General features: G+C 46.8%; 1 protein-coding gene across 1 annotated transcript in view; it reads left to right on the forward strand.

Annotated features, from left to right (window-relative positions):
• The first annotated feature begins 404 nt into the window (after nt 1-404).
• Nucleotides 405-15,160, forward strand: part of SLC35F2 (solute carrier family 35 member F2) — a 55,550-nt gene continuing 40,794 nt past the window's right edge. The window contains exon 1 of the mRNA XM_063444913.1: nt 405-486. Within this exon, the coding sequence (XP_063300983.1) occupies nt 464-486 (23 nt within the window). The 5' untranslated portion in view covers nt 405-463. The remainder of the gene's footprint in view (nt 487-15,160) is intronic.

The following is a 15,160-nucleotide window of genomic DNA, read 5'->3' on the forward strand; positions in this document are numbered from 1 at the left end:
TGTGTTGTTAATGAAAGTTAAGCATTTTTTTTCTGTGCTCAAATTTTTTCATCGACTTGCTTTAACGCTAGGTATTACTGATTGGGTACAAATAGTTTTATTAAGAGCATATAAACATATAATAGGTGTCACCATCCCCAGATAAGGAGGCAAGCTCAGTCTTCGTTTGGTTACTGATTATCTTGTTTAATCAGGTCAATGTATCTGGTCACTAAGAAGAAAAGGATATTCTTTGCAAGAGCTTAAACCCATATCCACTTATCCATGCAGACGGGAGGTTAATGATTTAGCATGGACGCTGGCTGTGCATTAATATCAGCGTCCTTAAGCCTTTAGCACTTTCAAACTTTCTCCGTACTGTAGAATTGGATCTTAAAAAAAAATAATGGAGGCGATTAACACCCACGAAAGCACTGTGCTCACTCCTCGCAGCAAAAGAAGCCTATCACGAGTCCTTCTCACCATGAAAGAAAGACTTTGCCATTGGTAAGTACCGTACAAACAGTATGTATGAAAGGTACAACACAGCCTATGGATCACTACATTAGCAGAGTGGATTTTTCTGTCTCTGGCAATAATAGATAATAGATAAAGCTCTCTCAACTAAAATGGGATTTGAAAGTGTTTGTTCTTGGTGTCTCTTTACTCCTGTATTTGCTAATACAATATACACAATGCACCACCCTATGTGTATGCATTTCCCATAAATAAACATCACCCCAAAGACATGCATGTACCCTTAATAAACAGCATTGATGCGTCCAAGTATGTACCATAATTACACAGCGTTCTCTCATATGCATGCAACATAATATCGAGATTCATGCCAAGTGCATGTGCATACCATATGAACACAGAATCAGTTAATGTGCATGTAAATGTCATAACTATAAAACAAATAAAACGCAAACAGACTTCATTAGAAAAGAGGTCCGTTTTCTCCTAGGTGTTACCCTTTTTACACTTTTTACTTTGTCATTGTACCCCTTTACCATATGTCAATCTCATGTAAAGGTGATTGTAACACTTTATTCAGTGTTTCCCCATTCTTCACTGAATTTATTTTTGAACTTTGCCTTTTACTTTATCTGAACACATTGCTCATACTAATGTATAAATCATGTTGGGGTTTATTCAGTAAAGGGAACTTTTTAGTGGGTTGAAAACAGAAATGCAAAATGTAGGCTGAACTAGCCAAACTTTTGACTAATGGTGAGTTAGAGATTTTTTTTCAAATCAATTATTTTGGCCTAAATTTTACAATTCAGATGTCGGTTTATGGTTTTTGTGTTTAGCAAATAATCACCATTGTCAGAAAGGGGGGGGGGGAAGGGGTGTGCACACAATTTTTATAACGGACACTTAAAAACCACATGTTTTCCAATACAGCCCTAAAGTTTCTGATGACATGGATTTGTCTCTAAAATTGTGCTGTGAGCAAAGAAATAGGGCAAGAAGGCAGACCTCCTGCCCCAGTCCCCCTACTTCACATAATACATTTCTGTAGAAGGTGCAGAATCCCCTCCTAAACCCCCCTTTTACCCATTTCTTTTTTTTTTTTTTAATTCTTTATTTTCATTGTGCATAAAAAAGACAATAAGGCATACAGGGCCACAACAGCTGCTGCGTGCATTTTCGAAACAAGTTAACATAGTATGGCGAAGTAGATCAAAACAGCACTTTTTTTTTTTTTAAATGAGAATTCGTACAGAGATAACAGGTAGCATTGGTATAATAAGTATAGTAAATTAGGTGTACGTTGCTCGACACGGCTATAGTGAGTGCGATTCCGTTTGGGGTCAGTTTAGCACCTCGTCGTGGGAAGAATATGCTGGGTAGGCTACGTATGGTATGACAGTGACCCCCTTTACATATATTGCAAGGCAATTGTTCGGATCAGGAGTAATGACCCTCATGTGTGTCAGTTTGCCCTGTTAGAGTGAGCCGTTTGTTAAAGCAAGTGTTTAATTAAAACAAAGAAGTTATGTCGCTAGTAGGAGCAAGTGGTAAAGTATGTTGTGCATGGCTAGGTCAGCCGATTCTTAAGGCGGGGGGGAGGGGGAATATATGTGCCTCGTGTACCTAGTGTGTCACTTCTCTCCCTACTATCTTGCCTGAAGTATGCTATGTCTCCCGGTACAGGTTCCGTGCCGCCGAGTGGTACACCCCGGATGCGTGTGCCTACATTTACTCCCCGGCTCGTTGAGGACTTCGTGGGTGCACTTTATGTATATCGTGTCTCATGGGGCATGCAGGCTGGAGACACAGTTATTGTAGGGCCTAGACCTATATGTACTTTAGGTGAATAGTTGCGCAGCTCAAAATCTGAGAGTCATGACATTAATGATGGTTTACACATATTAAATAAAAGAAAAATAAATGAAAAATAAACAATAAGGAGAAAAAAAGGGGGGACAAAACTCAAAAAATGCGAGTTGAGAAAGTAACGTATGTGTAACTATGGTTTCAGTGTCAGTCACTCAGCACATATTGCGGACTTGTGCAGTATCCACAGAGTACGTATGGGTATGAGTCCATCCTCAAGTGTTAGCCCTGGCGCTGGATTCCGAAGGCCTCCCGCGGGGGACAAACTCTGGGGCATTCACAGCATTACCTCCAAGTGTGGCTGTGCAGTCTGTTGGGTGCGGCGCGATTGTGAGTGAGCCTGCGGGCAAGTTGAGAAGGCCCAATATCCCCACCGCCTCTTGCATGTCACGTATGATGTGTTTAGAGTCCCCTTTATCAATATGTATGGTGCGGCTGGGTCCCCAGCGGTACCTGATTTGGTGTAGCCGAAGCAGGGCCGTAAATGCCTGCATGGATCTTCTCCAGGCTAGTGTCCCGCCGGACAGGTCTGCAAAGAAGGTGATGTTCATCTCTTCAAATTGGTAGGTGGCTCGCTTTCTTGTGGCTTCTAGCACCGCCCTCTTGTCTTTGGCGGACTGAAACTGGACTATCATGTCCCTCGGGGCAGTCGGCGGGGCCTTCGCTGATTTCGGAGCGCGGAAGAGACCTTCCGGTGCGATTGCTTTCGCCGTTTTAGGGGTCAGCAGATCGGCGATGAGCCTTCTGATAAAATGTGGCAGTTCTTCGTCTGGTATGGAGTCGGCGACTCCTCGAATTTTTAAGTTGTTCCTGCGGTTCTTGTCTTTCTGTGCGGAGATTTGTTGTTCATGCCGCCAGGATTGTTGTTGAAGTACCCGGACCGCCGCTTGGAGGTCTGCAAGTTGGGTGGTGTGGTCAGTGTGGGAGGCCTCCACCGCTCTCAACCTCGCCGTTATGCCCTTTATGTCTCCTCTTATGAGGGCCACATCGGCCGCGATCCTTTCATGGTGGGTCGCCATTAATTCCCCAATCGCCTCCATAGTTACTGGTGTGGGGGTTTTCGCACGAAGCGGCGCCTGTGTTGTCGCTGGGGCTGGTTTAACCACCATGGATGCGCTCCCTTCCTCATCTGAGGAGCCCTCTGTAAAGTCGGAGCAGCCCCCGTGTAGATACGCCATCTTGGCCTCTGCTGCCTCATGCGCTTTCCGCCACAGCTCCCCGATATCCCTGTTCTGGAGGGGGCTATCGGGTTTGGCCTTTTTATTTTTGCGACCCATCTGGTTCTTGTAGAGTTTAGGCACACTTTCGGCTAGTTTTTGTTGGGTGTGGGAACCCGTGAATCTCGGTTGTTCAGTTTTCAGGCCCGGAGGTCTGCGGCCATGCGACCGTCCGCTTCAAGCTCTTGGCCACCCCTTTTACCCATTTCTTAATGTTTTCCTCTCTGGTAATTCCATTTAAAACAAGACTGATTTTATTTGTCATAATTTGTCATGATTTGTGCAAAGCATTAACAACACTAGAAATAATGAAAGAGTGCTATAACTATCTACGTCTTTTGCGTGTGTTGTAAGGAGCTCCCTTGTCTACCTTCAGTCTGTTATGAATACCTTCATTAATTATATGGTAACTGTATAAACCTAGACCAGCAGCCATTATGTGACCACACAGTGGGAGCGATGCTTTCCTTGGGCCATACAAGTTCTGTCTCAGTGCCTGCGTATACATGGTGTGCTCTTCATACAAGACTTAAATAACCTGTGCATTCTCTGTCATCTTCCTTTGAAAACATTTTGTAAAAATAAGGAACATGTGTGAATAGACATTGGTGCTACACAATCGAAGGAAGGAAGTAATGGTAGAACATTCCACAGTAAAAAAAATAAAATAAAAAGATAGTAGATATACCGCCAAGGAATACATGCATGTAGTCATTGTAGGTATATCTAAATAGACCTTGCAAAATGTGCTGGTTTTATAACTACAGCCTTTGCAAGTCCTCTCCTTTTTAATGGGAAGATACTTTCAGTCTCTACATAGAGAAATAAGCAGAGGCTTCTCACTGATTAGTCTCTGAATCTGTGCCCTCTTTTTCTAGCACAATAGTGTAGTGACCTAGAATGCCCCCCCCCCCCCCTTGCAGCTCCCCCGCCCCCCACCCGCACCCCGGTGGCACTTGAAGACTTAAATGAAAAACCTTTGGAGTTAACCCTGCAAGGTAATTATTGCAGTTTATCAATAACTGCAATAATTACCATTACAGGGTTAGGGGACCTGGGACACTGCACCCAAAACACTTCAATGAGCTGAAGTGGTCTGGGTGCCTATAGTGTCCCTTTAATTATGTGTAGATTATTGGTGCTTTCTGCATGCAAACTCTTCCAGAGGAACACCGATATGCACATTGCTCCTTGTAACTTTGAACGACCTATTGCATCTTACATGAAACCATAAGATAAACTTACAGTTATCTTGATGTATAAGTAATTAAGCCCGGCACCATAGGCGTGCGCAGCCTATTGTATAAGCACCCTAAAGCAAAAACACACACACACATATATATACACACACACACACATATACCGCTGTGTGTGTGAAGGCGCAGTATGTGTGTGCGGGCGCTGTGTGTGTGTGTGCAGGCGCTGTGTGTGTGTGTGACGGCGCTGTGTGTGTGTGAAGGTGCTGTGTGTGCGGGCGCTGTGTGTGTGGGTGCTGTGTTTGTGAGGGCGCTGTATGTGTGTGTAAGGGCGCTGTGTGTGTGTGAGGGCGCTGTGTGAGTGATGGCGCTGTGTGTGTGTAAGGGTGCTGTGTGTGTGATGTTAGTGTGTGCGTGTGTGTATGTGTAATATACAACAATTGCGGTATAACCACACCATCGAAAAATCACTAAACATAAACATCTTATCAATTTGTACCTTATTACTTTCTTATTGACAACCCATAGCTTTTTATCAAAAAGAAATCACTATCATTGCATAAGATACAATAAGTTAAAGGGACACTATAGTACCCTGAGGGTGCCCCCACCCTCAGGGTCCCCCTCCCGCGGCGCTGAAGGGGTTAAAACCCCTTCAGCTACTCACTCTTTTTCCCCGCCGGGCTACCTTACCTCTCCTCCCCCACTGACGTCAGCATCCTTGTCTGACGTCACCGGCGCCGAATGCACATGCGCGGCACTGCTGTGCGTGCATTCAAAGTGTCCGTAGGAAAGCATTTTTCAATGCTTTCCTATGGACGCTCTGTGTGATTGAGGCATAATATGCCTCAATCATTGCCGATGCGCCTCTAGTGGCTGTCCGGAAGACAGCCACTAGAGGCTGACTTAACCCCAGATGTAAACATAGCAGTTTCTCAGAAACTGCTATGTTTACATCAGGCAGGGTTAACCCTAGAGGGACCTGACACCCAGACCACTTCATTGAGCTGAAGTGGTCTGGGTGACTATAGTGTCCCTTTAAATTCGAACTATTTCTCCTTGTCGATTGATTTTCTTTTCTTTATTTTTGGTCTGACGATCAAGATGATACACAATAAGGCAGATACATTCATGCATGTGACAACGCAGTGTCAGAGATTGTGTTACAGAATGCAAAGTACATGGATTAATACGGTTATTATGCACATATCATGTACTCCGTGTGTGTTTTCGTCAGGTATTTTCTGTTTTGTAGGCAAGCACAAGTAACTATGTACAATGGTAGTAGTGTGGAGGGGTAGGTTTGGTAGGGATAGGGTCTCTCTGCGTCCCTGTGGGGCCCAGGAGTAGAACCCCATTCCCTCTTGCTGTTTGCGTCTTATCCGTGAGTGGTAGTTTGTTACTCCTCGTGCCAGATCGTTTGTCTGGGGTGCTTGCATTCGATGATCATGTAGAGAGGAAAGATAAAGAACTAGAGACAAGTAGAGTTTGGAAAGGATAGCGTAAGATGATCTCCTGAGGGTCCAGAGACAGGGGTTGCCATTCTCTTCTGGCTGCGCCCTATGCCCTGGTTTTGACCAGGAACCCGTCCTGAAGTGGTGCCGCTACCACCCGTTCGGGTTCCGGTGTGTCCGTTGTTGATGGGGGAATCCCAATCACTGTTACAGCTATTTAGCTTGTGGATGCCGCCCCACGTCCCGGGTTGTGGTTAGGTGTCAAACTGCTCCCACAGATCCCACACCTTGTAGAACTTTGTTACAGTGTTTCGCACCTGGGCGGTTAATTTATCCGTTAAGTAGTTGTCTCGCAACTTTGTCTTAACCAAAGAGATCTGCGGAGGGTCCGGGCATGACCATTGTTGTGCTAAGGCCCTTCGGGCCGCTAGGTATATCATATTTAGGAGTTTTTGTTCGTGTCTGAGGAGGCCCTCTGTAGGTCTGGATAGCAGGCACGCCCACGGATCCAGCGTCAGTCGTTTTTGCATAATTTGTGAGCTAAGCTCTACTATGCTGCGCCAGTATGCTGTGACCCTCGGGCACTCCCACCACATGTGTATGTAGGTGCCCCTTTCTCCACACAGATGCCAGCAGTCGTCTGTGGGGCTTAATCCCATGTGTTTTTGTTTCACTGGTGTCATGTACCATCTAAACATTGTTTTATAGGACTGTTCCTGAAGTGTTACGCATATAGTGGTTTTGGTGCATGCCTCCCATATATCTTGCCACTCCGTTCCCTCCAGTACCTCCCCCAGGTCGGCTTCCCATTGGTCAGTGTATCGTAGCGTGCCCCTCCTGTCTAGAGCCCCATTGAGATGGTCATATAGTAGTGTGATAAGTTTAGTTTGGGTGGTTTCAGTGTAGCACAGTTTTTCAAAAAAGGTCAGTGGTGTCAGGGCAGCCTTCCGTACTTCGGGTGTAAGTGCGAAGTCTCGGATTTGCATATATCTAAAATAGTCTCTTGTTCGTAAAGTGGCTTTGGTGCTAAGGTGCTCGTATGTAACTATGTTATGGTTCACATATAAGTGGGTGTAGCGTTGTAGCCCTGTGGCCTCTATCCCTTTATAGTCTTGGGCCCTCAGCCCTGGGGGGAATGCCCTATTTCTGAGAACTGGTTTCATTGGGGACGGGTGTGAGCTTAGGGTGAATTTCTTGTTGGTTTGGTCCCATATTTGTATGGAGTTGAGTATGGCCGGGTTCATGGTACGCAGTATGGTTCTTTGTGATTTTGGCGTCCATATGAAGAATTGTGGGAGATCTTGATCCGTCATTAGGGACTCCATGTCCACCCATCGTCTCCTGTCAGGGGGTGAGTGCCATTGTATGATTTGGGTAAGTTGTGCTGCTAAATAGTATGTGTGAATATTAGGTAGTCCTAATCCCCCCCTGGGTTTTGGTCTATACATGAGGGTGCGTGCTATTCTCGGGCGTTTATTCTGCCAGATGAAGGCGTCGATCGCCCGTTGCATGCTTGTCAGGTTCCCCCGAGTTACCTGTATCGGGAGTGCCTGAAAGAGGAACAGTAGCCTCGGCAGCACATTCATTTTTATGGAGTTTATGCGCCCTAGCCAGGAGATGGGTCTGTCCGCCCACTGTTCCAGTTCTGTGATGAGGGTTCGAATGAGGGGTGTGTAGTTGCGGGCGTATAGGTTGGTTGTATTAGCAGTGAGGCGGACGCCTAAGTACATGAACTCATCGGTCGCGATCTTTAAGTGATATGTGTTGTGTATTTGTGTTACGTCTGAGGGTCCTAAATGGAAGGGCATGGCGACCGATTTGGAATAGTTGATTTTGTACCCGGCGATATTGCCAAATCGCTCCAGTAAGAGCGTTAAATGGTGGAGGGAGGTCATGGGTTCCTGAAGCGTTAGCAGGACGTCATCGGCGTACGCAGAGACCGTGAATGGTGTTCCCTTGATCTCAATGCCTTTGATGTGTGGGTGTTGTCGAATAGCCTGCAGGAGGGGTTCCAAGGATAGGGCGAACAGTAAAGGGGATAGGGGACATCCCTGTCTGGTTCCGTTCCCTAGTGAGAAAGGTGTTTTTCGTGCCCCCGTTATGACTATTTGTGCCCTCAGGTCAGTATAAAGTGCTTGTATCGCTGTTACGAATGATTCTGGGAACCCCTGAAACCGAAGAAGCCCAAACAGGTATGGCCACAGTACTCTATCGAAGGCCTTCTCCGCGTCCAGTGATAGCGCTAGAGAAGGTGCCCCGGATTCCTCCATATGCCATAGCGTGCTTACTCCCCTGCGTGTGTTTTCATATAGTTGGCGGCCTGGTATAAAGCCCACCTGGTCTGGATGAATTAGGCGTGGGAGTAGGGGAGTGAGTCTGGATGCTAAAATTTTTGCGAATATCTTGAGGTCGGTGTTTATAAGTGAAATTGGCCTGTAACTAGGGGCTAGTGTGTCGTCCTTTCCGGGTTTTGGCAGGAGTACCACGTTTGCCGTTGCCATGTCTCTGTCGGGAGTCCCACCCTGCATAAAGTGGTTGCTGAGGGCTGTGAGAGGGGGGGCTAGTGTCTCTTTGAATTGCTTATAATGTCATATCCGTCCGGCCCTGGTGCCTTATTACCTTTCAGGGATGCTATAGCTGCCTCCACTTCGGTCTGTGTAATCGGTTCTCTCAGAGAGGCTGCCTCCGCTCCATTCACTTTGTGAATGTCAAGTTCGGAGAGAAATTGATGTATGCTCGCCATATATGACGTGTTGGTGGCCTGGAGGTGGGTGGCGTGGCTGTAGAGGCCGGAGAAGTATGACGTGAATACTTCATTAATAGTATCAGGCGTCTGAGCTAGTTCATTGGTTGGCGTGCGTAATTTCGTTATGGCCTTACCGCGAAGCCGCGGGCGAAGCACCCTGGCCAGGAGTGTATCTGTTTTATTTGCCTTCTCGTAAAATAATTGTTTTGACCACAGTATTGAGTGCGATACCGCCTCCAGTGTGATGTCTCTGATCGAGTGTCTGAGTGCGTTTAGTTCCCTAAGTTTCGAGTCTGTCGGGTTGGCTTTGTGTTGTTGCTCCGTTTTGCGTAGAGCTGACTGTAGTTCGAGCAGGTGTTTTGTGTTAGCTCGCTTTTTTTGGGTGGCTATTTTTATAAAGTGTCCTCGTAAGACTGCTTTATGTGCTGCCCAAACCGTGGTGGGGTCTGCTTCGGGGGTTGTATTAAGTTCAAAATATTCTGTGATAGCCTGTCGGGTTGTGATTTGTGTGGTGGTGTCCCTTAGGAGGCTAGTATTTAGTTTCCAGGCCCAGTTGGAGTTATATCTAAGGTTGCTGAGGGTTAGTGTTATGTCAGCATGGTCTGACCATGTGATGCTGTTTATGTCCGTGTGAAGGGCTTTAGCCATCCCTGCCCCATTGAGGAATATGTTATCTATTCTGGAATAAGTGTTGTGTGGTGTGGAGTAAAACGTGTAGTCGGAAGTAGTCGGGTGTTGCATCCGCCATGCGTCCAGGAGGCCTGTGTGAGTTAAAAATGTGTGTAATAGCTTGTCTTGGCTCCCTCTGCCCTGCGATCTCACGGTGCCCGGTTTCGAGCTTCTGTCTATTGCCGGGCATGGCACCGCGTTGAAGTCACCGCCCACAAGGAGAATCCCCCCCCCAGCCCCCGCCACCAACATCTCCAGGCTCGTCCAAAATATCTGGTCCGGCTCATTGGGTGCATAGACATTTATGATGTGTACCTTGGTGGTGTATAGTGTGCCCCCTATGTATATAAATCTGCCCTCTGGATCTGCTTGGGTGGTGGTGATGTGTAATGGACAATTTTTATGGAGGAGGATCGCCACCCCTGCTCTTTTGCGTTGTGTACGAGCCTCGTGTACTGTCGTGTAGGTTCTGTCAGTCAGTTTGGTGGGCGCCGACCTGGGGAGATGCGTCTCCTGAATCAGTGCTATGTCTACTTTCTTGGATTTTAGGTCCCTTGCTAACATCCTTCGTTTGTTAGGGGAGTTGAGGCCTTTAACATTAAACGATAGTACCTTAAGAGCCATGTGGTGGCATAAGTAGTGCAGTTGAGATTGCGGGACCTCTGGTTCTCCGAGTATCGTGGAGTGCCCAGTGAGTTGAGTTAATCATGGGGGCCCCCTCCCCGTGGGACGCGGGCGGCATCCAGGTAGAGCGTGTAAGTTGGAGATCGGTACTTGTCATAAGAGATTGTAAAAGAGAAAGGAATAAAAGGTGAGTATCTAGAAACCTCATCTTCAAAAAACATAGAAATAAACATATATATAAACAAGTGAAATAAACATACAGTAATAATCTGGTCTTAACCTGTGCCAGATTAAGGTGGGGGTGCTCACCCCCTCCGAGTGGCGTATAAAAGTTCACCCCTCGGATTAGGTGATCTCCCTGCACTTTCCACTGTGGTGTGGTAGGCAACTAACGTAGAGTCAAATCCCCTAGTCTGAGGTGATTTCATGGGTTGGTAGGGGTTATGCTGTATTAGGAGCTCCGTGTATAGTGGCTGTGTTTCTCCTGCCGTATAGCAGAGGTCTCCCCTTGTTGTTTGTGTTTCGTATTTTGCCTAGTATAGGATCCCTAAGGTCTGCTGGGGTGCAGGGTCCTCTGGGCGTCATGTGGAGGAGTAGGCCTCGGTCTTGTCTTGGGTCCCCTGGTATTTTTTTTTTTTTTTTTAGGGGGGGTTTTCCCTCGCGGCCCCCTCCTCCCCTTCTCGGCAGTGCCTGTCTCGCTATGTCTTCCCTCCTTCGTGTGTTAGGTGTGTTGTTAGGGGAGTTGAGGCCTTTAACATTAAACGATAGTACCTTAAGAGCCATGTGGTGGCATAAGTAGTGCAGTTGAGATTGCGGGACCTCTGGTTCTCCGAGTATCGTGGAGTGCCCAGTGAGTTGAGTTAATCATGGGGGCCCCCTCCCCGTGGGACGCGGGCGGCATCCAGGTAGAGCGTGTAAGTTGGAGATCGGTACTTGTCATAAGAGATTGTAAAAGAGAAAGGAATAAAAGGTGAGTATCTAGAAACCTCATCTTCAAAAAACATAGAAATAAACATATATATAAACAAGTGAAATAAACATACAGTAATAATCTGGTCTTAACCTGTGCCAGATTAAGGTGGGGGTGCTCACCCCCTCCGAGTGGCGTATAAAAGTTCACCCCTCGGATTAGGTGATCTCCCTGCGCTTTCCACTGTGGTGTGGTAGGCAACTAACGTAGAGTCAAATCCCCTAGTCTGAGGTGATTTCATGGGTTGGTAGGGGTTATGCTGTATTAGGAGCTCCGTGTATAGTGGCTGTGTTTCTCCTGCCGTATAGCAGAGGTCTCCCCTTGTTGTTTGTGTTTCGTATTTTGCCTAGTATAGGATCCCTAAGGTCTGCTGGGGTGCAGGGTCCTCTGGGCGTCATGTGGAGGAGTAGGCCTCGGTCTTGTCTTGGGTCCCCTGGTATTTTTTTTTTTTTTTTTTTAGGGGGGGTTTTCCCTCGCGGCCCCCTCCTCCCCTTCTCGGCAGTGCCTGTCTCGCTATGTCTTCCCTCCTTCGTGTGTTAGGTGTGTTCCATGACTCCCCTGTCCCCGCCAGGTATCGAGGGCCTGTCTTGGGCCTCATGCGCATTAGCTGCATGTCCGCGTGCTGCCGCGGAGGCGGTTGGTGTCTGGGTGTTTAACCCCGGGGGGGGCCTAGAAGACATCAATGCATGTACTCCAGTATTTCATCAGGACATCAGATATAGCATTATACATCACATTGTTCCCTCTGAGTCACTCTTCCCCCTCCCCCCCTCCCAAACCCCCCGCCTCATTTCCAGTGACCTGTTGTCCCCCCAAATGATAAGGCTTGGTATGTCATTTCTATTGGGAAAACTTAGCTGTCCATCTTGCAGATATTGCAGTCTTAAGTCCTGTGGGAGCCCCCACAGGGCTAGAGATGTTAGCCGCAGCTGTTAGTTCTCCTGATCAGCTCGTAGTGAAACCGTGTACCAGTCTCGTGGGAGAGGTGTGAGGGCCTGCCTAACCGGTCCCGGTAAGGCAAAGTCTCGCGGGGGAGCGATGTCCAGGTCTTGCAGGAATTTGCGCGGGTCTCCTCCTGGTGATAGCGTGAGCGTTTTTCCGGCTTTGAATGCTACGATTTTAAATGGATGGCCCCAGGTAAAGCGGATCTCATGCTGCCGTAAGATGTCTGTTAATGGCCTCCACTCCCGCCGTCGCTGTAGTGTGCTGGGGGCCAGATCTTGATAAAGGGAGATGGGTTTGCCCTTGTAAGTGAATTCATGGTGTCTGTTGTGTCGCAGGAGGGCCTCTTTAGTGGCGTAGTAATGGAAACATATTATAATGTCTCTTGGCACGTCAGCGTTTAGGCGCCGGGCCCGCAGAGCCCTGTGCGCCCGATCCATCGCCCACTGGGCCTTTGGTATATCCGGCAGCATTTCACTAAAGTACGCCTCTAGGAGGGGTGCAATAGGGCCTTCTTGTGGTGCTTCTGGCCAGCCCCTGATGCGGAGATTGTTCCGTCTGGAGCGGTTGGAGAGATCCTCCACTTGCATTTCCAGTTCCAGCAGGTGATGGTTTAGGGAGGTGGAGTGCTGTATGACAGAGTTATGGCCTTGTACGAGCCCCTCCATGCGCTGCTCCAGTTCCGCTGTGCGGGCGCCCAGGGCCTGGATCTCGGCTTTAATGTCCAGTGTGCTGCGGGTTATTTCGCCCGCCAAGTATGTCTTAACTTCCTTTATCTGTTGCAGGATTTGTGCGGTGTCTCCGCTGCCGCGGTCCGGGTGTCTCCCGTCCGCATCAGCGGAGGGAGAGTGGGTTTGGGAGCTTCGTGCACCCGTCCGGCGGCCATCTTGGGCGGCCTGGGTGGACCGCGAGGCCGCAAACATGTCGGCCACTGTGGGCGATGATTCGTGCGGGTCCCCTCGTTTCTTCCTGCGTGGGGTGACTCCGGTGCCTGTGTTGGGCATGTAGGTAGCTGTTTGGGGTTGCGATGCTTGTTGCAGATGCGGGATTGTGCGTGGATGCGCGGGAGCTCGCTCGTTAAGCTGCCATCTTAGTCGGCTGCTAGGCCACGCCCCCGATTTTCTTTTCTTTTGAAGCTCAATCGACCCATATCTAGCTTACTTTAGTATGTGTTGATACCTTGCTCCTATATTCTAACCAATCTTGCCACTTTTTCCCATGCCAGAGTACTCTGCCTTCTATTCTATTTGCTATTCTCTCATATTGGCACGTCCTATCTATTCTTTCTAACACCTCCAATATATTCGGTGGGATTGTCTTTTTCCATTTTTGAGCAATGCTTATTTTAGCAGCTAATAATATAAGTATAGTTACTAAATTGTTCTTTATTCGGCACCAATATTGATGGATATGTATAAGGTAAAACTCAGGATGGTTTAATATCGGTATACTCGTTAAGGTTTGTATAATTTGTTTGATATTATTACAAAACTGTGCAAGATGAGGGCACTCCCAAAAAATATGTAGTAATGTTCCCTTATTCCTTTGGCACCTCCAGAATATGTCAGAGGCACGTTCAAACATTCGCAATTTTTTTGCAGGAACCAAGTACCAACGCATTAAAACTGTGCTATAAGCTTCCCAGTGAGTAAGGCTATGTGATATTTTTGTCTAGTGAATTTTATAGCTTGATACCAATTGGATAGGGCAAACGTTTTTTATAAGTCTCGTTCCCATAATAACATATATGGCTGCTTTTCTTCACCATTTACAAATAAAAGGGCATTATAACACACTGAAAGAGGTTTGCTCGCCATGTTAGGTCTCAAACAAAAATTACCAAACCGATCCAGTGAGGCCCTATCTAGTTTTGACGCCTTGTTAACTAACAGAGCGTTCTTTATCCTCAAGTAAGAAAAAAACATCTTTATTCGAAAGGGAAAACTCTGCCTGCAAACTAGAGTAGGATTTGATCCCTAACTCATCATATAACATGTGCACCTTACCAATACCTCTATCCTCCCATGTAGTCAAGTTTAAACCTTGTGTGAGACTAGTTATTGCATGTAATGGGGCTAAAGATAATAATTTCACACCCTTTAACAGTTTAGGGGCCCATGTAGACCAATAATGAAGCATTAATTTGGATGATGGGAGCATATATTTTCCTATTGTCATATTCATTAGAGTCTTCCAAAGAAGGAATTTTAACCACAATGGTGAAATAGGACTATATATTATTAATGCCTTAAGGCCCCATGATGATATCACTGTTCTTTAAAGATCCTATTCCAAAATTTAATGTCCCACTCAACTAAATGAACACTCCAAACGCCTGATGTGTTTCTACTTGTTGAAGCGATTTAGGAGTTAACTGAAAATGTTAGTTTCAAGAGAAATTAGTACTTTCATAAATGGGCTAAGTTGCTGTCCTTCCTGATTAACGTTGAGCCCTCGTTCATATCAGAAGGGAATGCTTCTCATAGAATATAGCATGGAAATTGCAGGTGAAGTAGGACCCCAATACTTCTCTATCATAGAGAAGCATTTGATTGGAACAATCGCCAGGCTCTGAGTGCATGCGCGCACTCTAAGCTAGAGAGGGAAGGAGTGAGGTGGAGGATGGCTTGGACAAAGGGAGGGGATTATTTAAAAAACAACAACTAATAACTGTAAATATAGGGAAACTGAAAGGGAACACATGGAGGAGGGGAGACATAAACTTTAAATTGTAGGTGCTCTACAATCGGCTGCCTTAGTCACATGTGCCAGTGGTGTAACTATGCACAAAAGTGCATCTTGTGCAGCATTTCCTTCCTCCATGACTCCAACCTCTATGAGCACTTCTCTATGACTACTAAAAGCAGAAGTGGTCACGGAGGTTGGAGTAACAATTTAATTTAGCTGGTGCCAAAGTGTGTCAATTTAGAACGGAAAGAGTTAATACACAAGAGAGTCCGGATTGTTGGATCCCTTTGTGGGTCTGTTTTCTGCTTTTAGCAGGAAATTGTAATGTA

Source organism: Pelobates fuscus, chromosome 1, assembly GCF_036172605.1.
Source record: "Pelobates fuscus isolate aPelFus1 chromosome 1, aPelFus1.pri, whole genome shotgun sequence".
NCBI classification, from domain to species: Eukaryota; Metazoa; Chordata; class Amphibia; order Anura; family Pelobatidae; genus Pelobates; species Pelobates fuscus.